This window comes from Cervus canadensis, chromosome 3, assembly GCF_019320065.1.
Source record: "Cervus canadensis isolate Bull #8, Minnesota chromosome 3, ASM1932006v1, whole genome shotgun sequence".
In the NCBI taxonomy this organism is placed as follows: domain Eukaryota; kingdom Metazoa; phylum Chordata; class Mammalia; order Artiodactyla; family Cervidae; genus Cervus; species Cervus canadensis.
Genome location: NC_057388.1, coordinates 72,388,817 through 72,415,354, shown reverse-complemented (window position 1 = coordinate 72,415,354; position 26,538 = coordinate 72,388,817). Strand labels below are relative to the sequence as shown.

Below are 26,538 nucleotides of genomic sequence, written 5' to 3'. Positions count from 1 at the left end.
TGCTCTACCACTGTATATGAAGGCTGTTTGTGATTTGTGTATGTGAAGGCTATTATGCATTTCTCTGTGTTAATCTTATATCCTCTCACCATAGTGAATTCTTATATTGTCTCAGTTAAGATTTATCATTGCATCTCTAAACACAGTCTTGATCCTAAACTAACCTTAATTCTAATCCAACCTTCAACACTAAAACTCAATTTAACCCTAAATCTAACCTTAATTTTTTTAAAGGTACATTTTGTTGTTTTAAAAAATTTTTCTGTCTTTATTTATTTTAGCAGTGCTGGGTCTTTGCTGCTGCGCACTGGCTTTCTCTACCTATGGCAAACAGGGGCTACTCTTCACTGTGGTGCTCAGGGCACCTCTTGTTGCAGAGCACAAGCTCTAGGCACATGGGCTTCAGTGGTTTCATCACGCGGGCTTAGTAGCTGTGGCGCACAGGCTTAGTTGCTCCACAGCATATGGAATCTTCCCAGACCAGGGATCAAATCTGTGTCCCCTGCATTAGCAGGCAGATTCTTTTTTTTTTTTTTTTTTAGCAGGCAGATTCTTATCCACTTTACAACTAGGGAAGTCCTAACCTTAATTCTAAACCTAGCCCTAACCTGAAAGTGAAAGTCACTCAGTTGTGTCCGACTCTTTGCGACCCCAATGGACTATACAGTCTGTGGAATTCTCTAGGCCAGAATACTGGAGTGGGTAGCCTTTCCCTCCTCCAGGGTTTCTTCCCAACCCAGGGATCAAACCCAGGTCTCCCACATTGCAGGCGTATTCTTTACCAGCTGAGCCACAAGGGAAGCAACCTTAAACTTAACCCTAATGCTGAACCAAACTTCAACCCTAAACTTTTACCACCCTAGCACTAAGACTTACCCCGTACCTAATGGTAACTAGCATTAACCCAAAAGTTAAGGCTGTCATTAACTCTAAATTTCATTCCTACCCTTAATCATAAATCTAACTATAACTATGACCCTGATTCCAGCCTAATTTAACTCTGACTTGAACTCTAACCCTAATTCAGGCTTGGAACCTACCACTCACAGTAGATGAAACATTGCCTTCCTGGGACTTCCCTTTTCAATGAGGGCACATGAGTACTATCTCTGGTCAGAACTAAGATCCCACATGCTGCTGGGCCACTAAGCCTGTGGGCCACAACTAGAGAAAGCCCTCACTCTGCAACGAAGACCTAGGGCAGCCAAAAAAAAAGAGAAACATAACATTCCCTCAAACCGAGTCCTAATCCTAAAGCTCTCTCTAATCCCTGGCCTTAATAGGCCCTCCCCGCCCCTAAAATTACCTTAATCCTAACAGTAGCTTCCTCGCTCTTATGTGAGTCTAACATTACCTCTAGTACTGACCACAGCCCACCCCTAACCCTAACCCTAAGCAGTCAACCATTCCAAACCCTGAGACTAACTAAGGCTGAATGTTTGTGTGTCCCCCAAACCCACATGTTGAAGTGGCAGTTTCCACTGTGGCTGTATTTAGAGATGGGCCTTTACAAACGTAGTGAAGGTTAATAAAAGTAAAATGTTAGTCTTGTCTGACTCTTTGCGACCCCTTTAATTGTAGCCCACCAGGCTCCTCTGTCCATGGAATCCTCCAGTCAAGAATTCTGCAGTGGGTTGCCATGCCCTCCTCCAGGGGCTCTTCCTGACCCAGGGATCGAACCCATGCCCCCTGTATTGCAGGCAGATTCTTTACCGTCTGAGCCACCAGGGAAGCCCGAGGGTTAACAACGCTATAAATAAGTAAGTGTGGGCCCTGTTCCAGTAGAACTACAGCTAAAACAAACTCCAACCCTAAAGTTAAGTTAACCCCAAGCCCAGTGCCGCCTCTAGCACTAAATTTATCCTTAAACCTAATACTACTCCAACAGGAAACTTAACTCTTTTACTCTCAATTTTGATTTGAATAAATAATCCAACTCAAATCTCTGTCACTATGTTTATATTCCACTATGTCATAAGACGAAAAAACCATGCTGATAGGCACATTTCCCCCTAACCTTCTGTAAATGCTGAAATTCTAAGTAGAAGCCATGTGATGGTTTTCGGAGAGACTGGTGCTCCTTCCAGGAAGGCTCCCTGTCTGATACTCTGATCCCATTACCAGATCTTTGTGTGATCTTTCTTTGGAACCCCTGCCAGAGTGCACACAGAGGTGACTTGAGTTTTGGGGACTGATTCATACTAATAAAAATCTAACAGGTAAATGTATAAATCAAATCGCTGGCCTTTTAATTTACTAGGTTCCATTTTCCAGTGGGGTTGCCCATTTACTAGTGATTGGAATAGTCGTGGCTACCCTTCACGAGACCATTGCTAAAAAGTGTCTTTGGAAGACTGCTCTATGTGACCACTGCCCCACTGTTTTGATTCTTGTGTTCAGATGTCCCCTGGACTTGAGGCAAGGGTCCCCACAGCCGAGGAGATGCCGATTAGCACCAGCCAATGAGAGACTGAATATACAGACAATAGCCATGCTGTTTATAAAAACAGTCCTCTCACCCACAAGCCGCAGTGGTCAGCCAAGGGAGTCGGCTGCTGAGTCAGACTTGAAGGAAGCCAGCCTACTGTCTCTAGGGACAACCCAGGAAGCTAAACAATAACCCCTGTAATGATTGGCCCCAAATGGCCAGCACTTTGTCAATAACTGACAGCTTATTTCTGTCCCTATTTCCAACTCAGGACCAAGCAGAGAAAGCCAAGCATATGCCCCCTCCCCCAAACCAATCACATGAGATGTCCCCTTCCAGTGATGGTGCCTCTAGCTTCCCCAGGACCCCAGCTGCCACCGGGGCACACCTGCACCCCTTTCTCCCCCAGGAAGCGTGCCCACTCCCTTGCTGGCCCATGAGCCTCTGCCAGACCAAGTGATGAGGGCGACTTCCTCAGTACAGGCAGATCTGAACACACACCTCTGCCCTCCTCCTCTGGTTGGGCTTTGGGTATTTGCACCCCAATCAAGGTCTTGCCATCTTCCCAGCCAACAAGAGGCTCAGGCAATGGCACAAGCCCAGTCCCTGGCCAGGGGTTCCTGGGAGAGATTTTCTCCTTGACTAAAGGCTTCAGGGTGGGCACACCCTCACTCCCTGTGAGCACTGAGGCTTGAGTAATGCATCTTGGGGGCTGAATCAGACGCCCGTCAGACAGGCTGCCAGTACTGGGTTCTTGTTGCCGAAACTCTTCCAAGACTCTGGAAAGACTACGCCTCTCCTATGAACACTTACTTATTTCCAGACAAGACCTGAGTCACCCTGACGGCCTTGTGTCCCCAGGCCTCCGCTCCACTCTGGCCTCTAACTCCATCATCCTCTCTCCTGTCCCTTCCAGCCTGTGTTGCCCGTCACCAGCTTCAATCCCAACACTTATGGGGTTTTCAGATCCCTGAACTACTCCTTGCCCTGGCCTCTCCCCTCCATGTCCAGCCTGCCATTCAGACCAAGCCTCTCTCAGCTCTCTGGTCCCCTCGGTTCCACATGGGGTCATGACAGCCAGCTGGTGCGGCCCATGCTGCTTTGGGGAGGAATCCAGCCTGCCTGACTGCAGGGCGAGAGCAGGAGAGTGGAGGGTTTCTGTCCTGCTTTCTTCACTTGGGAACTGTATGGATTGCTTGATGGCATGTTTTTGACCCTGGGAAACTGAGGGCAGAGTGATGGGTGGAGTTGGGAAAGTGGGTTTGGGGCCGTGACTGCACAGTGCTGTGATGGGGACCTTTGCATCATGCCCTTTCTCCACCTGTAGCATCGTTCGACTGTTTGCTCAGCTCAGTGAAGATTTAAACAGAACAGATGGTCTGCTCGTTCAGATTTGGTTTCTGGAATATTCTGTCTTTTTGCAGGCCAGAAGGGTATTTTTCCCTCAAGCAAAAGTAAAAAGCATAGTCTGCCAACTAACCTTGGGGGAGAAAAGAACAGGGCACAGCTCTGGCAAACCAGACAGTGGAGTGCCTTCACATAGGGAGCTGCCCTCACCCCATCCTGCATCTCATCTCTGGGCTGCCTCCATCAAGACCCCGTGCTGAAACCCTGGGCATCTGCAAGAGGCTCTCAGGGAAGGTGTCAGGGGGTTGACAACACTGGCTTCGCTTCATGGATCTCATAGCAGCCTGCCCAGGGCCCTGCCAGTCAGGCCAGCTCAGGTTGGTGATATTTATTGTGGAAATCGGGAGAAAAATGAAAAGCACCTGCAAAAATAAGCTAGAAATCACCTATAATCCCAATAGCCAGACCCAAGCACCCTTAACGTTTTGGTATCTCCTCCCATCTTTTTCTACACAAGAGACACAAAGACAGCGCATATTATTCTATCATAACAAATGTGGACCACCCCCTCCCTGGCTCCGGCTCTACCATCTCTTACTATTCCTGATCCATCTCACTGGCCCAAGGCCTTGCCTGGGCTCCCGGGAGGGAAGCTGTGGGGGGTGCCTGCAGCGGCTGGAGGACTCTCAGAGATGGGATGGCAGACCTAGGAACACTAATCATCCTACCTGGGATCAAAACAGAGCTTCTAGAAGATACTGCTGCATTCTCAAGCATGGGGGCTGAGCACACTTCCTGGTGTGGGCAAAGTTTCATCCCTTCTGGGGCTCAGGAGGGGGCGGTAAGATCACCCATTACCTGTGCCCACCTGCAAGACCACATACACCTGCATGACCTACTGTCCAGACAGACCTCTGGGTTTCCACTCCACATGGCTGGCGAGGGGTCTTGGTGAACAGGGGCCAGACCCAGCTGCTCCTGGCTTGGAGAAGCACCGCAGTGACCACCAGGGAAGGGTCAACAGCCCACACATCATCTCACAGCACACACCTTTCTGAGATAAATGGTGCTCACATGAGTCCACCTCTCCCCGCAGACTCGTGAGGCAGAACACCAGCTCTCAATTTATTAGGGAAACACTCAGGTTAGGCATTCACCCAGAATCAGGATGAGGTTCATTGAATCAGATTGAGCTGAGAAGTTGGTCTCTCCTAGTACTTCAGACACACATTTGTTGATGTGCTCCCTCCCAATAGTCAGTGTAACTCTGGTTTTAGCCTATGCACAATATAAAACAGGGACTTGCCCAATGGCTCAGTGGGTAAAGAATCTGCCTGCAATGCAGGAGACACAGGAGACGTGGATTTGATCCCTGGGTCGGGAAGATCCCCTGGAGAAGAAAATGACAACCCACTCCAGTATTGTTGCCTGGAAAATCCCATAGACAGAGGAACCTGGTGGGTTATAGTCCATGAGGTTGCAAAGAGTCGGACATAACTGAGCACATAAACTCATTACTCATTAATATAAAACAATGAAACCTTATATTGTTGCTTATTTTAAAAGTGGCAGAGGGACTTCTCTGGTGGTACAGTGGATAAGAATCTGCCTGCCAATGCAGGGGGCACAGGTTTGATCCCTGGTCGAGGAAGATTCCACATGCCAAGGAACAACTAAGCCCATGTCCCACAACTACTGAGCCTGTGTGCTGCCACTGCTGAAGTCTGTGTCCACCAGAGCCCATGCTCTGCAACAAGAGAAGCCACCACAGTGAGAAACCTGTGCACCACAATGAACAGTAACTAGAGAAAGTCTGCATGCAACAACGAAGACCAATTAATTAATTTTTAAAAAGTAGCAGAGTATCTGGAATATATAAAGAACTCCTACAACTCAATAATCAAAGACAAGTAACTCAATTTAAAAATGGGCAAAAGGGACTTCCTGGTAGACCAGTAGTTAACACTGCACTCTTCTGCTGCAGGTGGTGCTGGTTTGATCCCTGTTAGGGGAACTACAATCCTGAATGTTATGTAGTACAGCCAAAAAAGAAAAGGACCAAAAACTTGAAGAAACATTTCTGCAAACAAAGTACACAAATGGCCATAAGCACATGAAAGTTGCCCGATATTATCAGTCACGAGGGAAATGCAAATGAAAACCTCAGTGAGACATCACTTCACACTCTTCATGATGGCTGTTAAACACAGAAAATAACAAATGTTGGGGTTTCCCTGGTGGTCCAGTGGTTAAGAATCTGCCTTGCAATGCAAGGGACACTGCTCTGGGTTTGATCACTGGTCTGGGAAGATCCCACATGCTGTGGGGCAACATGTGCGCATGTGCAACAACTAGTGAGTCTGCACTCTGAAGCCCTGAGCTGCAACTTCTGAGCCCACATGCCACAACTACTGAAGCCTATGTGCCTAGAGTCTGTACTCCACCAGAGAAACCACAGCAATGAGAGGCCCAAGCACTGCAACTAGAATAGCCCCGGCTCACCACAACTAGAGAAAGCCCGTGAGCAGCAAGATCTAAACACCAAAAATCAAATAAATGCATATTAAAAAAAAAATCTGGGACTTCCCTAGTGGTCCAGTGGCTAAGATTCTGAGCTCCCAATGCAGGGGACCCAGGTTTGACCCCTGGTCAGGAAACTAGATCCCACATGCAGCAACTAAGAACCAGTGCAGCCAAATAAATGAATAAATATTAAAAAAGAAAAATTCTCAAGTGTCTGAGCTACTTTGTTAAAAAAAAAAAAAAAGAAAATAACAGATGTTGACAAGGATGAGGAGAAACTAGAACCCTTATACTCATTGGTGGTGGGAATGTAAACTGGTGCAGTCACTTTGGAACCATTAGGGGTTCTTCAAGAATGTTAAACTTAGAGTTACTGTTTGACCCAGCAATCCCACGCCTAGGTACATATGAAGAGAACTGAAAACCTATATCCACACAAAAACTTGTGCACAATTACTCATAATAGACAACCAAATGTCCATCAACTGACTAACAGATGAACAAAATGCAGTATATACTAACAATAGAATATTATTTGTCTGTAAAAGAATAACGTACTGGAACTTCCCTGGTAGTCCAGTGGCTAAGACTTTGTGCTTCCAATATAGGGGGACTGGGTTCAATTCCTGGTCAGGGAAACAGATCCCACATGCAGCAGCTAAGACCCCATGCAGCCAAATAAATAAATATTTTTAATTAAAAAAAAAAAGAATGAAGTACTGACATGATACAATGTTACAATATGGCTGGATTTTGAAGACATTATGCTAAGTGAAAGAAACCAGACAAATGAGATTAGATATTGTACAATTCCACTTATGTGAACTGTCTAGAATAAACCAAATCTATAGACACAAAAAGTAGGTTAGTGGTTGCCAGAGGCTGGGGAGAAGGGAATGGGCATGACTGCTAGTGGGCGGCAGCTCCTGTTTGGCATGATGAGAAGTTCTAATATTAGATGACGGTGCTGGCTGGTTGCACAACCTTGTGAATATACTAAAAATCCCTGAATGCCCCAAATCAAAGTGGTGAGTTTTGTGGTGTGTGAATTATATGTCAATCGGAAAAAAAGTGGCAGAAGTGTATGCAAGGTTAATTGAAAGAATTAACTCTAAGCATTTTTTGAGGGGAGACCAATATAACTTCAAATTTTGAAAAAGAAAAGAAAAATGGCCACCTTAATGGTTCTGTTTCCTCGTCTGCCAAATGGAGATCACCTTTTCTGCTCCTGGGGTTGTGAAGGGGCCAGACACACTGAGGGAAGCCACTGATCGAGCCACGTACGAGATGTTCCTGTCCCTGCATCCGGATAAGGCTCACCCCTGCGTGCTGGGCATCTTCCCCACAGCCTCATGTAGTCCTCCAGACAACCTGAGAAGGAGGTTCTAGCAGACTCACTCTGATGACAGAAGATGTGAGGGCGGTATCCATGCCTGGGGAACACGATTCTAACAGAAAGAGCCGAACCTGATGCTGCTCTGTGGAACTTTGGGGTGGATGCTCCAGACCCTCACCTCAGCGTCTTCTCAGGGAATGGCCCTCAGAGCCAGCAGGTTTGTTTTGTGGGAACATGGCCCTTCTGGGCAACAAAACTCTTTTTCGTGAACATGTCCCATCCTCTGTGGGAAACCTCAGCAGGTCAAAACACAAAACTGCGAGAGCAGCCCCTTCTGTGGATGACGGCCCTCCTGAGACAGGAGGGGCTCAGGGGCTCTTGGGACTGACCCCCTCTTGGCAAACCCTCTCCAGACCCAAGCTTAGGTTTGTTTTCAATTTTTCACTGGTGGGGGCTTTCCCTGTCAGGATGCCACTCAGCAAACACCTCCTGTCGTTGGTCAGTGAGTGGTCCCTAAGTGCCCCACCATGACCAGCCCTGAGGACTGACTTGAGCAAACAACAATAAAACCAATGAAATGTTTGCAGGTGAGCGGGATGCTGCATGAGAGATGCACTGTGTGCATGACTATTTCATGACAAGGTGCTACGCAGAAGGGGGCCAAGGGGGTGGGGCAGGTGGGGTTCTCAAGGCATAGAGAACATGTAGGAGAGGACCTGAGGAATGAGGCTCAAGCAGGTGAAGAGAGGCAATGGGGACACTCTTCCCAGAGGTAAACGCATGTGCAAAGGTCCCAAGGAAGGAGGGGGCTGGGGTCCTGCTGCCTGAAAGGGCTTTGAGCTTGTGGTGGGGATAATTCTGGAAGTCCTATCTGATTAGGATTTGCCATCTTCCTAAGAGCAGTGAGAAGGGGGGCCTCAAACTAGGCAGCATTCTCCACAGACAGCTGGTGGCCACGGGGAATGAGACCACAGGTTAGAATTTGAGAGAAGGTGGAAGTCCAGGGTGATGGCTGATAAGTGTGCTGATCTCAATGTTACTTAAAGGTGGAGACAGTTCACCTTGATGGGGGCCCCAAATAATCAATGGAGGTGAAGGTAGGCTGCAGGTTTATGGTGTGAGCCTTGGGGCAGGTGCCTGCCCTAAGACAAGAATGCTGGAGGGAAGGAGCCAGCTTAGCCATCAGCACTGGGGAGAGACTCTGGAGTAGGCCATGTGGGGGCTTTGGGGGGCCTCAAGTCTGGGTTCCGAATCAAGCTGCTCTTCCAGGTCAGGAGCAGACAGACACAGACCTGCATGGCAGGGAGGTTACCCCACCCACCTCCAGGAGAGGAGAGGTGTGACAAGGGGAAGCCTTAGTAAGTTCTGAGCCCTTCCATGACACAGCCAGAGTCCACAGCAAACAGAGGTCAACCTCTGTCCACACCAGTGGATCACAATTAAACAAGGATGCCCCCCAAATCAGAGTGGCCCAGGAAGAGGAAGGGAGCAGCTGTGAGAGCAGAGAGGCCACCTATCGAGAGAGGAGAAGGTCTGGGGCTGGAGAAGGGCTGGAAGGGGAGGGGCTGGAGAACTGGGATGAAGGGCTGGGGGGCAGGAGGGTGGGGAGGACCCAAGGGGCTGGGGAGGGGATCTGCTGGTCAGAGCAGGTAGAGGTGTATCCACTCTAACCTTCCCTGGGTTGGCTTCCTGGAGAAGCCCGGGCACAGGGATGCCCTCCCAGACTCTGGAAGGTCCTGGCTCCCAGCATCCCAGATGTAGGGTTCTCAGGGCCTGGGATGGCCACACTCAGCACCGACACAGACAGCAGCTGGGACAGTGTGTTCTCTGCCCAAGCCCTGCCCCCAAGACAGCCCTGGGACCCTCAAGCTTCCCCAGTGGCCCAGTAGGAACAATGGGCCTACAGGAGTGGGGGAAAGAGAAAGAGACAAGGCTGTGGGGACAGTCAGAAACCCAAGAGGGGCAGCCTCAGATGTAGGGGTCAGCAGAGGACACGGGTGATATTTGCCACATTGGCGGCGGCTGGAGACTGTGTACCCATAGACACAAGCCATGCCCATCACAGACTCAGCATCCTTTATTGCACAGTGAGACTGCGATCTGTCACTGGTGTGGGCGCAGGTGGAGAACCTCTCAGCAACTCGGCCATAGGAGGGTGAAGGCACCACGGCTGCAGCGGAAATCCGGCTCTGGCTGCTCTGATCTGGGCTCCACAGAGACCAGGCGCCGGGCCCCGCGCTGGGTCAGGGGGATGCAATCGGACACACGGACCTCCAGGGCCCGTCCCTCCCTGAAGGAAGGAGGTCAGGGTCAGGATGGGCCAGGTTCCTCAGATAGGCAGCCACCGCCCTGCCCGTGCCCAGGGACTCACCCCTGGCAGTGCGCGGCCAGCACCCCCACCAGCTCCCCGATGCGGTTGTCCAGTGGCGGGTGGGAGCGGTGCAGACACACCACCAGATCATCATAGCCCCGCGCATGCAGCACCACCAGCTGGTCCCGCCCGCTGGTCACGCTCAGCCCAGTCACCTGAGGGGGGCAGGGTCTCAGGGTCAAGGGTGCGGCAGGCCCTCCACCCCAACCCTGCATTCTGGAGGGCCCAGCATCCCAGGAACACATGTCCGCCCTGGTGTCTTCCCCTGCCAGCACTCTGCTCTCTTCAGACAACCTCCTCTAGCTCCAGTCCTCCGTCCTCCCTGCAGACTCTACAGTCCTGCTGTAGAGTTGAGGTCCCCTTCCTCCCTTTCTGGTCCTGCCCATCAAGGAGAGGGTTGGGCAAGGTGCATCGCACAAGAGGACTTTTGCCGTGATGGAATATTCTAGATCTGCGAAGTCTAACATGGCACCATTGCTCACCTATAGCTTTCTAGCACCTGAATGTGCTGGTGCGACTAAGAAGCTAAACTTTCGGTTTTCTTTCCTTGTCAATTGCATTTAAATGATCACATTGGTAGTGGCCATGGTACTAGATGGTCCCTCACCTTGGGAGTTATAAAGACCTCCAGCCTCAATTTCTGCCCTGGGTTGTCCCTTGTCCTGAGGGAGTATGAGCTGTGACTCCAGGGAGTAGGTGGGCCATAGAGCTGGGCAGAGGGGTGAAGGGAAGGGACGGGGTCCCATGGGTGGAAGCCACACACTGCAGCCAGGACCATGTGGTCCAGGTAGGGAGGACCCCCAGGCAGGCTCAGGCGCAGACGTGGGGAAGTGGGGCCGTTTGGCTCTGCCCAAGAGTACAGTAGGAGGTGGGTGAGGAGGCTGAGCATGGAGTTTGAGGCCTTATACCCATGGGCAGGCTGTTCAGTGGCGGTTGAGGGGAAGCTGCCATCTTGAGCCGATGCTGAGTTCTAGATAGCTCTGGTCATCCCAGGGAGGCATGAGGGGAGGGGCCCAGCAGCAGTGCCCAGCGGGACACTGGGCCCGCTGGAGCCTGGCGAATGCCTCTGCCCTCCCACAGGGCTCACCGCATCCAGGGGCACGGCCCGCATCACCCGGTACTGCCGGCCTGGCTCCAGCTTGTAGAGGTGCCGATCTGTGAGCAACAGTGCCCGGTCCCGGCTTTTGTTGAAGCGATTCACCTGCAGGACAGGTGATTTCAGGGTCACTGCCTGGCCTGGGGGGCTCCCCAGTAGGTGTGGCTGGAGGTCTCCCCTCTGTGAAGCCATTCTCTCACTAACTGGGTTGGAGCTGAAGTTTTTGAAGTTCAAGAGTAGTTGTGAAACCTCTTAGCTGGGCCTGGCCCAGGGCTGTCATCAGCCAGCAGCCCTGAACCCACTGCTCACCTTTCGGACGTGGCTGGAGAAGAGCACGGCCCCAAAGCCGTCTTTCTCCCGAAGCGTCTTCAGTCGCTGAGCAAACAGGCCCGAGGCTGTGGGGTTGTCTGTGGCCTGGGGACAGTTGGGGGTTGCTTGGGGTGAGGTCGTGGAACCATGTGTGATTGACCGTGACTCCTGAAGAATCCGCACAGCTATCCTTGACCTCAGAAAACCTTATCAGGTCATGCACGATGACCCGGTGGGCCCAGCCACCACGCTGGGTTCCCTGAGGCCCGCCACACAGCCCTGCAGTCCTAAGGTTCTAGGCACACGTCTGAGTCCTTCACACCCACCCACCCACCTACTCAGGCCAGGCCTGGACGGACACTGAGATGTAAGGGGCTGGGCGGGAACTGGCTTCTTCATGCTACGCCATCCATTTAGGCCAACCTCACACCCCTGAGGCTTCAGTCCCTGCAGAACTGGGGTAGCGGGCCACTCACAGCGCCCGCGGTGGGCCAACGGGAGCCAGGGTGCCAGTCAGGGGGCTGTGCCTAACAAGGGGGCCTGTGCCTGAGAATGGGGGGCTGAGAACATAGGAAAGGGAGTGGGAGTAGGGTAGAGGAGGAGGCTCTCAGTAAAGCCTAGGTCAGCTTGTTCTGAGTGAAAACCCTTAAACTGTGGAGGGAAGGGGCAAGGACACGGGGACAGCCCACAGGACAGCCAGGCCCAGAGACAGGACAGCTAAGGTGGACACAGGCAAGGTCTCAGCCTGGAGCCCCTCCTTGGCAGCCAGCAGCCCCCGCAGCCCCAACACTTACGGAGGACAAGTAGTCCCGGGCCCAGGCCCGCCGGCAGCCCCAGTCCTGCCGTAGCTCCTGCAGGGACGCCATGGCAGCCACCTTGGCCTTGATCTGAGCCATGTCCGAAGGGGGGATGTTCTTCACCAGCTGCCGGGCCCGCCACCTGGAGAGGGCCAGGTAGTCAGATGGACCGCTGTGAAGGCCTTAACCCTGCCCACTCCTGGTTCTGCTCCCTTTCCTGAGAACACAGGTTAATGACTTTTCCCATCCTTTACACAATAGGAGAAGGCCAAGCCCCTCAGCCTGGCACTGGCTGCCCTCTGTGTCCCAGCCTCCCTGGTCTCAATGGAAGGTGGCCTCTCCTGCTCTGAGTACACTGGTTGCCCTTCACACCTTGTCCTAAAGAACTCCTACTCAGCCTTCAAAGCCTGGCTCAGTTGCAGAGTTTCCCCCATTTCTAGCTTCAACCCACCACCCACCCTGCAGGGCCCTAGGAAGGAGATAAAGGCCTGCAAGCCCTCTGGATGTCCAGAATGGTGCTGAAGACATTAGGAATCTTCTAGCGGTTGTGAGGTATAGGCTGTCAACTGATGCTCAAAGCCCTCTGTCTTCCTGTTTATCCAATGGGACTGTGTGTCTCTTGGTTGGCTCCGTGGGGTTCAGATGACCTGGTCCAGGTGTTCAATGGGCTCTAGCTGAGCGGAAAAGACCAACAGGGGTGGTGGCGGAGAGCAAGTACCTGGAGAAGAGGGCCTGGCAGATGTCCTGGAAAGGCTGCAGCACCGTGGGCGGTGGGGGCCAGACGAGGTCACGGCCATAGTGCGGGGGCTGCCGCGCGGCCTGGAATCGCCGCTGCAGCTCTGCCAGGTGAGCACGCACCTTGTGCCTCCGGAAGCAGCGCATGATGGTGTAGATGGCCCTGAGTCGCCGGCAGCGCCTCCTGGCCAGCGTGCCCCGCCATGCCTGGGGGGGCCAGTAGGGGGTGGTGCTCCGTTAGGCCGTGCCAGGCCCCTCCTCCCTCACACGTGCTGCTGCGCTCTGCTTAGTCTCCCAGTCGAGCCCCACTCTTTGCGACCCTACGGACCGTAGCCCTCCAAGCTCCTCTGTCCATGGGGATTCTCCAGGCAAGAATACTGGAGTGGGTTGCCGTGCCCTCCTCCAGGGGATCTTCCCAACCCAGGGATTAAACCCAGGTCTCCCACATTGCAGGTGGATTCTTTACTGTCTGAGCCACCAGGGAAGCCCCTCCCTCATATGGGGAGACCCCAAATTGGAGGAGTACCCTGAGAATGTGACCATCAAACCCAGACTGGAGACCCTACAAGGTAAGCAGCCCAATGAACTCACAGATTAAAACCTGACTCGAACAGACTGAGGACATGATTGGGGACATGTGGTTACTGACTGGACAGGACACAGGAAGTCAGTAGCAACTTTCTAAATCCTATTTCTGGGATGGTGTGGTATTGTGTCATGTTCTTAAAAATAACCCCTGTGTGTTAGAGGAGATATCAGAGGTAACAAAATGCAGTGTGTCATCATTCACTGGATTCTGGGTTTTTAAAAGACATAACGGGTCATAGTGGGACCCTTTCGGAAATTTGAATACGGCCTACATGTTAGATATTCAGCTATGTAGGTTATATTTTATCAGTGTTAGTTTTCTTGAATGGGCTAATGTCGGTGTGATTATAAAGGGGAATGTCCTTGTTCTCAGGATACACGCCTGATGAAGGATTTAGGGGTCATTACTTTATGTGGCTAGGGAAAAAATACAAATATATGGGTATCTTTATGTGGATGTGGAGAGAGATAAAGACAGACAGAGATGGGGTGGTGAGCAAGAACACATAACTGTAGCCATCCAGGTGAATGGTACATTGTACGAATCTTTCCAGTTTCTATAGGTTTGAAATGTTTAAAACGTTATGAGAAACAAACAAACAAAAAAAAAACGTTATGAGGAGAGGTGGGAGAGTCCTTATTCTTTGGAAAGGCATAATGAAATGATTATAAATGAAATGATTTGATTCAAAATAACAGGAATGAAGGTGAGGTGTCTACACAAAACCACAGGGGTCATGAGGCAGGGCAGTCAGAGTGTGGGAATTTAGTACACCATTCTGCCTGATTTTCTCCAGGTTTGAAATATTTCAGGATAAATGGAAGAAAGGAAGGGACAGGGAGGAAGTAAAGAAGCCAGATTCCTGATTCTCTTGTTCTGAGCACCTGGGCCTGAGGCTGGTGGCCACAGGACAGAGGTGACCTGAACACAAATCCAAACGTTTTGCTTGTCAGTTTCAATCTCCGTTTGTCACCTGTGAGCAGGGGACTTCTCTAGTACTTGGAACAGTGTCTGTGGTCCCCTCAGTGCACGCACCCCCCCCCCACCTCGGGTGGTGCACCCCCATCTCTCCCCTACCCCCAAGTAATGCTCAGAGCACTCTCCGGCCCCCCTCCACACCGGCCCTGGCGGGCGTTCAGCCGGCCGCACCTTCTGCAGCAGCAGCACGATGATGGGGATGAGACAGGCGCGGCTCTGCTCCAGCGTGACCAGCGTCCGGGGCGAACGGATGAAGAGCTTGCTGTGGCCAAAGGCCACGTCCCCCTGCAGACCGTGCTGCTCCAGGAGGGCGCCCACGGCCGCCTTATCGGAGCCCAGCAGGTGATTGGGCCACGTGTACTCACAGGTCATCTTGTACCTGTCGCGGCAGGACCGGGCTGTGGGCTCTGGGCCCTGGGGAGGGGCGTGGACCTAAACCCCAATCCTCCTCCCCTCTCCTCCCCCTGACCCTCTCCCCCTCCCCCCTCCTCCCTCCCACCCTTTCCCCCAAGCCACTCCCACTCCAACTCCTGCTCCCTGCCACGCCCACACCCTCAGTGCCACGCCCACATCCCTCCGTGCCACGCCCACATCAGTCCACCCTGCCCAGCCCCACCCCTTGTGTCATGCGAGGGGCCTCCAAGACTGGCAGTGTCCCTGCGCAGCAGCAGCGTGCAGGCTTCCGCACTGACGTCTGAAAAGCGCTCGTTGCTTTGGGCACCCCCTGCCGGCTGATGGAACTTCTCAAGGACCAGTCCCCCGCCACGGGAGAAGGGGCCGTCTGTACCTGAGCAGGAATCGAGGATAGGGCTGGCGCGAAGCGAAGCCTGCCCTGCGGACCCTCACGTTCTCCAGCAGCCCCAGGTATGCGACCTGGTGGCGACAGTGGCCCTCGTCCAGCTTCCCAGCCACCTTGTCCTCATTGGGCTTGATGCAGCGGACGTAGAAGGGCTCCTGTGGGGACAAAGGACGCTCGGAGAGGCCAGTGTCACAGCCCTACAGTTACCGGACAGAGGCAGCGAGGAGCTCAGGCCTGTCTCTGTCCCTCCCACGCTGCCATCCATAGAACAGAGGCTCTCTCAGGGGGACGGGGAGGCCAGGGGGCCAAGAGCAGGCAGAAGGGCAAGGCCAGCCAGGAGGAGAGTGGGGATGAGGGCATGGTGGGCAGAATGGGACCTGGGAGCTCCAGTGCTGGGTGTGGGCAGGGTGCTGGCCCACATTCAGGTTCTGACAGTGCAGCAGAGCCCCTCAGCCCTTCCTCTTGCCTTCCCAGAGGCCCTGCAGAGTCTCTGGACATTCCACTGTTAGGCTGGCCCTAGCATCCTCCCGCTGCCCTCTCTGACTTTGAGCCCCAATCTCTGCAAGATGTGAGTGCCACTTTCTCGTCTTGGTGGCTCCAGCTTCCAGAAAGCTAATCCTGACTCCAGGCATGACCAGAGCTGGGCCAACTCAAGTTCTGGGTGAGGTCTCCCCTGGCCCATCCCTGAGAAGCAATGGGGCCGGGGGAAGGCTACAAGCATCTTGTGTTTACTCAAGCCTTGGCTCAGCCCAGGGCATCTTAACCTGAGCAGTGGCAGGTCCCTTCCTGCTGGAGGAGGTATGGCTCACAGCAGACAGGAAAGGAACACCTCCTCATGATGCACGGATGCAGTGGGGGACCCAACGTGACATCCAGGCACAGACAGAAGGATCTGGAAGGATCCAGACTCAAGGTGGGGGGGACGTACCTTGGAGGCCAGGTTTTCCACCAGGGCCACCATGGAGTTCTTGAAGAGTGTGCCGGCTGTCAGGGGGCGCTTGGTCACCTCTGTGATGTCCTGCTGCCCATCTGGCCACATGGCCCGCAGGGTGGGATCCGTGCTGTGGACACAGGCCGCATGCCCAGATGCCCTCCAGGAGGATAGCCCCCACCCCAGCTCGTCCACGTGTAAACTTCATGACCTAGGGCTGTGAGGGTCAGACGGAGTGTCTGAAGGCCCTTCCAGCCAGAGTGCCTGGCCTTCACCGTCTGGCGCCCACACCCGTGCCCAGAGAGCCCCCCTCACCTGTTGTATAGCAGCCGCTTGAAGTCCTGAAAGAGGAAGTCTCTGTTCTTATCAATGAAGCCCTCCACAGAGTACCTGGGGGAGGGCCGGGGGAGGGCCAGTGAGGAGACCAGGGGCTTCTGACCCCCCTAGCCTGCCCCTCCCCCTCCCTCCACCTGGTCAGCCTCCCTTCCTTTCTCCTCATGTGCTCCTCTTCCTTCCCCTCTCCTGCCTGCTTTCCCTCTCGTCATATAAGACCTCTTCCCTCAGGAGTTTCTCTCTTGAAAGATGAGTTGCATTATGCCCACGGAGACAAATGTCACATCACTGAATCCTAGCTTTAGCACATACATGCTGTGTGACCTGGGACAAGTGACTTAAACTCTCTGTGCCTCAGTAGACATCACACCCTCAGAACAGTGCCTACTGAGTTTCCATAAATAAATGTCAGCGATTGCAGTTACAACCAGGAACTCCTGAGTCATTGGTCTGTTTGGCTCCTTGGCCTGGAGAACCTCAGATTCATCATTCTAGCCTTTGCTAGAAAGCTCAGTGCCAAAATCTTGGCTTCATTTGCAGTTCCTAGAAAGTCTCAGGGCCATAGGATCTGACTTCTGGCAGCTTTGTCTTTTCGATTCTATTTCTTCTCCTCATGAAGGATACGTGGGACACTTGTGCCTCTCTCTGTGAGTTACCTCAGATCCAATTCCGGGTGAGGTGTGTGACAGGGGAATTAATAAAAATCATGGTCACTTCTGGAAGACACTAGGGACTTTGGTGCTCAGTGTGTGGCCTGAGGACTGGCCATGTCCACCTGGCCTGGGAGCTCATTAGAAACACATCATCTGGCCTCTCTGCTCCTCCTCGCTGACAAAGGGTGACAAGAAATGGCCCCAGGGCTTCCCTGATGGCTCAGTGATAAAGAATCTGCCTGCCAATGCAGGGGACATCGGTTTAGTCCCTGGTCTGGGAAGATCCCACACGCCGCAGAGCAACTAAATCTGTGCTGCACAACTGTTGAGCCTGGGAGCCGCAGCTACTGAAGCCTGTGAGCCCTAGAGCCTGTGCTCTGCAACAAGAGAAGCCACCACAATGAGAAGCCCATGCACCGAAACTAGAGAGTATCCCCCGCTCTCTGCAACTAGAGAAACGTCCACCAAGCAATGAAAATCCAGCACAGCCAATAAATAAAGAAATAAATAATTTTTTTTAAAATAAAAGAACTGGCACTGGGCTCAGAACACAGGTCCCACCCTAGCTGCACCTCGGAATCTCCAGCCCCTCTACCAGAAATTGGCTTTTTCTTTTTTAAAGCTGCCCAGAAGATTCTAGGATGCAGCCAGGGCTAAGAATCACTATCTTAAAAGCCCCACTTGACACTTCTCATTTGTGAATCTGGTGAAGAGCATATTTCCAGTGTCTTAAAAAGGGGAGGGGCGGTGGGGGGGAAAACCAGATGCCCAGTGGGGGGCCCTTACGTGACATCCCCTGCATAGTGCTTGATCCGGAAGTCTCGGCCAAACTCCATGGTCTTGTCTGTGGGGCAGAGCTATGGATGGGGACAGCCAAGGTCAAGACCTAGAAGGTGTGGGGGGGATCTGGGGGAGAAGGGGGAGACATCCCTGCAGAGGAGGCTGAGCCACCACCAAGACCCCCCGCCCACCCAAGACAGGCAGTGTGGCACTGTGGGCCGCCTGCCAGTGCCAGGACCAGCTGGAGGGGCACAGGGTGGGGGCCGCAGGGGCACCTGGCGGCTGGTATAGTGGGGGTGGTGGCGGTGGTGTGTGTCCAGCGTCTGCAGGAAGATCCGGTCGGTGATGGGGCCCGCGGTGCTGCAGGCCTCATCCAGCACGGCCAGGATGCCGCGGTGGGGCCGCTCCACCAGGTCCACGATGGTGGCGTTGTTGAAGTACTCCACCTGCGGCAGGCAAGCAGGGCAGCTCCCGAGCCCCGTCCGCCAGCCTCCTGCCCGTGTTCCTGCCCGGTGTCCACATCTTGCAGCCCTCCTCCGCACACCCGCCGGCCCAGCACCACCGCCCCCGACCCCGGGACCCGCGGGTGCAGGGAGGGCCGGGCACCCACGGTCTGCCAGGCGATGCCCTCCCGCTCGTATTCCTCCTGCTCCTGCTTCAGGATGAGCTGGATGAAGAGCTGCTGCAGCTTCTCATTACAGTAATTGATGCAGAACTGCTCGAAGCTGGGGGAGGGGTGGGTGGAAGGGCCGTTCAGAGTCACGCCTCGACCACCCACTCTAAGGCTCTGGCTCGGTGGAGAGTGAGTGCAACCAATAGCAGCTGTGCTGTGCTGTGCTTAGTCGCTCAGTCCTGTCTGACTCTTTGTGACCCCGTGGACTGTAGCCTGCCAGGCTCCTCTGTCCATGGTATTCTCCAGGCAAGAATATTGGAGTGGGTTGCTATGCTCTCCTCCAGGGGATATTCCCAACCTAGGGATCAAACCCAGGTCTTCCACATTGGAGGAGGATTCTTTACCATCTGAGCCACCAGGGAAGCCCAGTGAATAACAGGGTTCCCCCCAAATAGATGCCCTGAAGATTGCCTGAGGGGTCTGGAACCAGGCACCCCAAGTGGCCTCCCAGTAGGGGTGCATCTCCCACTCTGGGCTGCTCTTTTACCTGGTTGCTACCCCCCAGCCCACCCAGCACACACACCCTGAAGTGGATTGGGGAGTCCTGTGAGGGGAAGTAAGCCAAGGTCTTGCCATCCCAGGCACCAGTGGGTGGTGGCACAGCTGAAGCAGGCTTGAAGACATGAGCCTAGGGGCCAAGGACCAACCATGATGGACACTGGGCATCCTGTTCCTCTGCCCGAGCTCCCCAGGACTAACAGTTGTGGTGAGGGGTCAGAGTGTGGGATGTGGTGGAGTGGCTACCCACCTATTGACAGGGAACACCTCAAAGCCATAGATGTCCAGCACACCGATGACCGTGTCCTTGCCGTCACGCCGTGGGTCCCGGTCCCGGGGTTCCATGACACGATTGATCCGGTCCACCACCCACTCAAATAGTCGCTGGTACACTGCCTGGGGAGAGGCAAAGAGCCAGCTGCTTCTGATTGCCTCTGGCCTTGTCTTCTCCGGGAAGGCCTCCGGGGTTCCCCACCCACCCCCTAGAATACCTTGGCACAGGCATCCCGGGCATAGCTGGCCTCGGCCGCAGTGTGGCCCTTCTCAATGACCTCCCTGCCTCCGGAGGCCACAGTGCGAGCTAGTAGGCAGCGCAGCACTAGCTCCCGGGGTGTGGCCGTCAGCTCAGCCACGTGGTCCACCAGCACTTCCTCAGTCACCGCCAGGCGCCCCTGCTCCAGGCTGTCCTCCTCCAGCTCCACGAACTCAATGTTTCCCTGGTGATGGTAAACCATCAAGAGTCAGGCTCTGTGTCTCAGAGGAGCCTGTACACTCATGTCCAGGAAAGGGAAGGCAGGGGCATGGGGAGCGGCTCCTGGAGCACACCCGAGCCTTCCCCAAGGCTTCCCACTGGAAATGTCATGTGAGTGGTCCCACCGTGTCCTCCTGTAGCTGGTTATGTGCTGCCCATATCTCATGTTTCCTCAGAGAGAGCAGAGGCTCAGAGTCACTGAGTAACCTGCCCAAAGTCACTCAACTCTTAGGTGACAGAAGCAAGAGCCAGGTCTGCATGTTTGTTGTCGGTCGCTAAGTTGTGTCTGACTCTTTGCAACGCCATGGACTGCAGCATGCCAGGCTTCCCTGTCCTTCTCCATCTCCCAGAGTTTACTCAAACTCATGTCCATTGAGTCGATGATGCCATCCAACTATCTCATCCTCTATTGTCCCCTTCTCCTCCTGCCCTCAGTCTTTGCCAGCATCAGGATCTTTTCCAACGAGTTGGCTCTTTGCATCAAGTGGCCAAATTATTGGAGCTTCAGCTTCAACATTAGTGCTTCCAATGAAAATTCAGAGTTGATTTCCTTTAGGATTGATTGGTTTGATCTCCTTGCAGTCCAAGGCACTCTCAAGACCAGCAGTTCAGTTTGAAAGCATCAGTTTTTTTGGTGCTTAGCCTTCTTTATGGTTCAGCTTTCACATCTGTATGTGGCTACTGGAAAAACTATAGCTTTGACTAGATAGACCTTTGTCGGCAAAGTGGTATCTCTGCTTTTTAATATGCTGTCTAGGTTTGTCATAGCTTTTCTTTCAAGGAGCAAGCATCTTTTAATTTCATGGCTGTAGTCACTGTCTGCAGTAATTTTGGAGCTCAAGAAAATAAAAATCTGCCACTGTTTCCATTTTACTGAGCCCAAACTGCCCTTACCTGCTAAGTACAGGCTAATCTACCAGACATGGACCAGGCATATTATGGGAACCCATAATCGAAACAATCTGGGTTTCAGCAGAGGGCGGAGTGGGCCAGTTACGCCACTGGGTTGCTAGAGGTCAGTCTTCCCCTGCAGGGGAGGTGCCCAGTCAGGCACCACATGGGTAAATGGCCACAGTGCCCACAGGCAGGCTCACCAGGTGCAGTATAGCGGCCAGGATCCGGTGCACAGAGGCCACCTCCTCAGGACTGAAGCCGATCACCTGCATGGCCTCCGTCACCGCCTGGTGGTGGCTCTTCTCGTCGATGTCCAGGACCTGGGGGAGAAAGGGCTCAGCACACCACTGCCACGCTGAACCTCAACTCCTCTGCCCCAGTGCACTTGCTCGCCATTGCACCCCTTCCCCACGCTGAGCCCTGATTCCTCCAACTGAAAGCCTGCAGAATCAGGCCCCACCAGTCCCGCTGAGCCATTCACACCACCCTGGGCCCAGCTGAAGCCACTGTTCACCAGCCCCAGAGTCCTGGGACTGGGAGTGAGAGCCTGGGCTCCCTGCCCCCACTCACATTGAGCCCCGCCCCTTGGCGGGTGAAATTATACAGTGCAGGGTTTCTCTGCAGGTGCAGTTCTTGCAGCTCCTTGTCCTCACAGCCCCGTAGCACCTGGAGGACCCAGACATCCCTCTGTTAGGCTCCTGAGCTCCAAAAGACTCCCCCCGCATACACCCTACCTGCAAACAGATGGCGTCCTTCAACCACTGCTGACCCAACGAATGCATGACATGAGTCAGCATGGTGATGGTGTGGACAGTGCCTGAGCCCAGGGAGAACCCACTCCTAGGTCAGACATGTAGATCCTGAACAAGTCTGATGAGAACCCACTCGATGTGGTGTAGACACCACTAGAATCCAGGGAGATCCCATTTTGGTGTCAGACACTGTGTAGAAACTGCCTGTGTCCTGGGAGGACCTACTTCAGTGATCAGACATCTGTAGGTATGGCCAGTGTCTAGGCACCCACTTTGTTGAGTCAGAAATGATGTAGATACCACCTCCAAGTCCAAGGAGATCCCACCTCAGTGGGTCAGACATGGTGTTAACATCACCTGAGTTCTCAGTGGGTCTCACCCAGTGTAGACACTACCAGTGCCCAGAAACCACCTCAGTGTCAGACACAGTGTAGACACTGCCCTGCCCAGGTCCAGGGAGACCCCACGTCAGGGTCAGATGAGATACACACACTGCCATATCCAGAGAATTCCCAGCCCAGTAGGGGTGGGGGATGGCTCACCTGGTAGAAAGCGTGGAAGTTCCTTTCACCTACGTGCTGCTTAAGGACCCGAGACTGTGGAGAAAGGAACAGCTGGACTCATGCCTGGGACTGGCCCCATCCCAGGGACCTGTCCCAGAGCCCCCAGGACAGGGCAGGTAGGGGGTGGTGGTGGACCTGGCTATGGAGGAGCCCTGCCCTGTGAACCTGAGACATCAGAGAAGGTATGTTCCTGCCTCCAGGGCGCCAGGGCTGGGAGACTCAGCAGGGTGGGACAGCTCTGCCGGGTCCCCCTGAGGGAGGCCAGTGTGCAGCCCACCTGCCTGGGGTCTTGGTAGCAGGGCCCACCTTCTCCAGCAGGTAGCTGTGGATGTGTCCCCCCACGGGGTCTCCTTTGAAGTCAAAGTTGATGTCCATGTACTTGCCAAAGCGGCTAGAGTTGTGATTGCGGTTGGTGCGAGCATTGCCGAAGGCCTCCAGCACGCATGTGGACTTGAGCAGCACGTCCTTGACCCTGTGTGGGGTGGATAGGTGGAGGGGCCAGGACTATAACATGAAGACCTTGCACTCGGGACTGTGTCCCCGTCCAGGATCACTGCCTGAGGCTTCCCAATCACAGGAGGAGAGGGAGTCTGAGGGCCTGGTCTCACCCTGCGCTGCCCCTTGCAGGTGCTTGACTCTGAGATGCTGGGAAAGGCACCTGCCAGGCACTCACGCTGGGTCTCCTGTAAAGCCTTGAGCCTTGAAAGGCGTTGGCCCTGCCTTCCCAGACCAAAGCTGTAGCCCGGTGAGGAGCTGGATCTGGACACTTGGCGCTGCCAGGCACGTGTGCTTGGGAATTTCCATTGCTGTTGCCACCCCACTCCTACCCCGAACCCCACCTTACCCCACCTTAACAGGAAGAGGCAGGGCTCTCACACAGGAAGCTGCTCCCACAGATCCCTGTTGGTGAGCTGCTGGCAGGTAGATGGGTCCTGGTTTCTGGGTTTCTGGTCCAGCCCTGACACTGGCCTGGCATCCAGGGCTTTTCTTATGGGCAGCCAACCTCTCTGCTTCCGTTGGGTCCCCGTGAGGGGCCAGTACCTGTCTGTTGGCCCTCTACACCTCCTCCCTTTCCCGTCCCTAGGGGAAGGGCACCCCCATGCTGGGCCTCGCCTCTCCTAGGGTAGAGAGGTCCTAGATGAGGGTCACTTGGAGTCTTACTGACAGCCTCTGAACTTGGCCTCAGCTGGGCTCCACTGTGTTTCTTGTCCTCCATCAGGCACAAGACACAGGCCAGCTCTTCCCTACCACCCCCGCCTCACTGCCCTCACCTCTCCACCTCGGCCCTCTGGCTTGGGTTGGTAACGGCTGCGATGTATTGCATGATGTGCTTACTGGCTTCTGTCTTCCCTGCCCCACTCTCTCCTGCCAACAACAGATGGACAGTCAGAATTTTTGGCTGCTCCCCCTTAGCCAGCAACCTGTGCCCACCCGTACTCCCAGGCACTCCAACTACCACACCATCATTGACAAATGAAAACACTGGGACCCAGGAAGGCTGTGAGCCTGCACCTGGGCCCCCGAATGCTAGGCAGGTACCTGAAATAACAATGCAGGTGTCCCTGGACCGCCGCTTCATCGCCCTGTAGGCGGCATTGGCCACAGCGTACAGGTGGGGTGGCCTCTCATAGAGCTCGCGGCCCTGGTACCTGGCGATGGCTTCCGGCCCGTACAGGGGCAGCTCCTGGTAGGGGTTCACAGACACCAGCACCTCACCGATGTATGTGTAGATGCGGCCTTTTTCGAACCTGGCACAGGCAGGGCAGGGCCTCAGTGTTCAGGGCCAAGGGGACACACACCTAGGTCCCGGGGCATTGGGCCAAGGTGGGAAGCCTTGGGGCCCTGGCCCACCCCCAGGACTGAGGGCAGAGAAGCGCGTGGCGGGGAAGTGGTGGGGTTGACTTGAGTCTGCCGGTGCCGTCTTGCTGGGAGCCCCACCCACACACAAGGTAGTGTTGGGATCTAAGCTGCTCTCCATGGGGTGGAGTCACAGGAATCCTGACTCTCTGTTTTATCAAGGGACTGACTTGCCCAAGGCCACACTGGGCCAGGCAGAACCGGCAGCTTAGGCGATGGGGTTGAGCTTGGGGAGGGGATGGGGGTGGGAGGAGGAGGGAGGGAGTTGTTTCCGTCTCAAGACCTGGGCGGGGACGGAGAAGCAGAAGCAGGACCCGCCCAGCCCCACCCAGGCGGCAGGGACTGGGAGGCCCTGGGTGGGTGCCTGGGGCAGCAGTGCCGCCAGCCTCCCCCTGCACTTCCTCAGACCTCTCGACCCTCGACGTGAACCGAGTCACCCACGAGGGTGCCTGTGTCTCCTGACCCTTCTGCCCTGGGAGGAGCCCTAGCCCGCCTGCTCCCCGTGGTGTCTGGGACCCGCCCTGCCCCTGACTGCCGGTCCCGGGTTCCCCTTCCTCCACTGCTTCGGACACAGGAGTTCTCCGGCTTGGCTCCTTGCACACCCAGGACCTGCTGGAGACAGACTCTCCATCTGCAAGCTCTGCGGCCCTGGGTTCAGGGTCCCAGTGTTAATATGGTGATGGTAGTACCTATCTCAGAAGCTGGTTTGTAATCTGCTTAGTTCTGTGCCTCATACAACAGAGAAGCTCATTTCCGGTCTGACTCTCCATCCCACAGCCCTGGCCTTGACTCAGGGCTGGTGGTGTCTGACTTCAGCCATCTGGGCTCAGAGGGACCTGTCCCTAGGCTCTGCACAGGGGGTTACCATCAGCTCCTCGTGGCTGTCCAGGGATGAAGCCAGCTCCTGCTGCCATCCCTCGTCACCACCAGCTCCTCCCTGCCCTCTGCCGTCCGGCAAATAGGGCCCCGTGTCACCTCTGCCAGCCACACCCTGAAGCACCCCACATGTCCCCTTGAGAGTGTCATCTCAGTTTGCCCACCTGCACCCCAGGGAGCTACCTGACCACTTCCCTTTGAGCCCCCAGGGCTCAGCACAGCCTCACCAGGAAGATGCAGTGGCCACTCAGCCCAGACGCCTGGCACCTGCCTGCCCCTGCCAAGAGGAAGGCTCAGGAGATACCTGGGCTGTGTGGGGGGCGCGGGCCTGGGGAGCTTGCTCTAGCATTGGCTGACTGTCCTGGTCCTGAGGGGACAGTCCTCCCAGCCCCGCATCTCCCTGCGGTCACCCAGATGGTGGGCTGATGGAGACCAGTTGGGGATGGGGACGGGGAGAAGGGGAGCCCATGCCCTGGGTCTACCTGAGTTTCAGATTCTCCATGAAGTCTTCCATGGTCACCTGGTCCAAAAGCACAAAGTCGGGCTTGCCGCACTCAGGGCCTTCATCGTCCTCCATCCTGCCGGCGCGAGAAGCACCCAGGCCAGGTTGCCCCAACCTTCCTGTGCAGAGCGGCTGAGGGGAGGGGTGCTCTCGCACAGGCCCAGCCCTCCCTGCCCGCAGCCTCCCCGCCTGCCGCCCCAGCAGTGTGGTGAAGTAGGAAGTGGGTTCTTCTGGCTCCGGGAAGGGGTTGCCCTCCCCACTTGCTGTCCCCTCCCAAGGGGCTCTGACCCCTGCTTCCTGGTTCCCTCCCCTCCGGGCGTGCCTAACGGTTGAGGTTGAGGCGGTCAAGGAAACTCCGACCCTCTGTGATCTCACCCTCACCCCAAGCAGAGGAGCCTCTGCAGTCCCCGGCCCTGCTGGTCACTTGTGGGACCCTGAGGAGAGATTTCTTGATGTGGTCCTGGCTACAAAACTCTTGTGTGTCTGTCAACTCGGACCTCAACTCTAGATGGATTTTAGGGTAGGCACATTGTACCTTGAGAAAAAGCCAAAGAATGCTGTGATACCCAGGCCTTCAGGGCAGAAACCTAGGCAGTAATCCTTCAACTTGTTTGAGACCACACCAGGATAAATGACAAATGACAAATGACAAAGCCAGCTTCACGACATACCCCGCCACGACCAGGGGCCTGATGTTTTGGGTTCATCATGCTGATACTCAGTCTTCCAGGCTTCTGGATGCTTCCTGGGAGGGTCCTGTGTCCTTGAGGCCCACCTGCCTGTCCCTCTAGTAGTAAGGACAGGAACTGCTCCAGGCCCCCCGTCCCACCTCGGTCCTCACCTCACAGAGGTGTGGCCTCACTTTGCTCTATAGACCACGCAGCACCTTTAGAAGTGGCCAGACTGGCCAGCTCAGATTTTGACCACATGGCGTCTGGATTAGGGTTGGGGAGGGGACAGTTCTCATCTCTCCCCTCACACGGGGAGGACGTTTCCCAAATTTCAGTCATCTCTCTACTACCTTTGGGATTCTGTACTCAAAGAACTAGTTTATTTTGAAATATTGCTTGATATGTAAGGCTTTTTTCTCTTCAAATACCTTAAAATGACTCAATAGATGTGAGTTTGAGTAGACTCCAGGAGATAGTGAAGGACAGGGAAGCCTGG

The 26,538-nt window shown here is 54.5% G+C and overlaps 1 protein-coding gene across 1 annotated transcript; it reads right to left on the bottom strand.

Moving 5' to 3' along the window:
* Window positions 1-9,689: 9,689 nt before the first annotated feature.
* MYO1G (myosin IG) lies at window positions 9,690-25,578 on the bottom strand. Its single transcript, XM_043463450.1, has 22 exons — window positions 25,352-25,578; window positions 23,676-23,884; window positions 23,408-23,501; window positions 22,443-22,608; window positions 22,116-22,169; window positions 21,392-21,487; window positions 21,022-21,141; window positions 19,668-19,892; window positions 19,427-19,572; window positions 18,616-18,730; window positions 18,281-18,451; window positions 18,012-18,082; window positions 16,555-16,629; window positions 16,237-16,369; window positions 15,297-15,463; window positions 14,681-14,888; window positions 12,926-13,149; window positions 12,205-12,349; window positions 11,411-11,515; window positions 11,093-11,206; window positions 10,006-10,160; window positions 9,690-9,924 (listed from the first exon to the last, which is right to left on the bottom strand). Exons 1-22 carry the CDS (start codon window positions 25,444-25,446, stop codon window positions 9,768-9,770), a joined length of 3,045 nt encoding a protein of 1,014 aa, XP_043319385.1. The 5' UTR covers window positions 25,447-25,578; the 3' UTR covers window positions 9,690-9,767.
* Window positions 25,579-26,538: the final 960 nt, after the last annotated feature.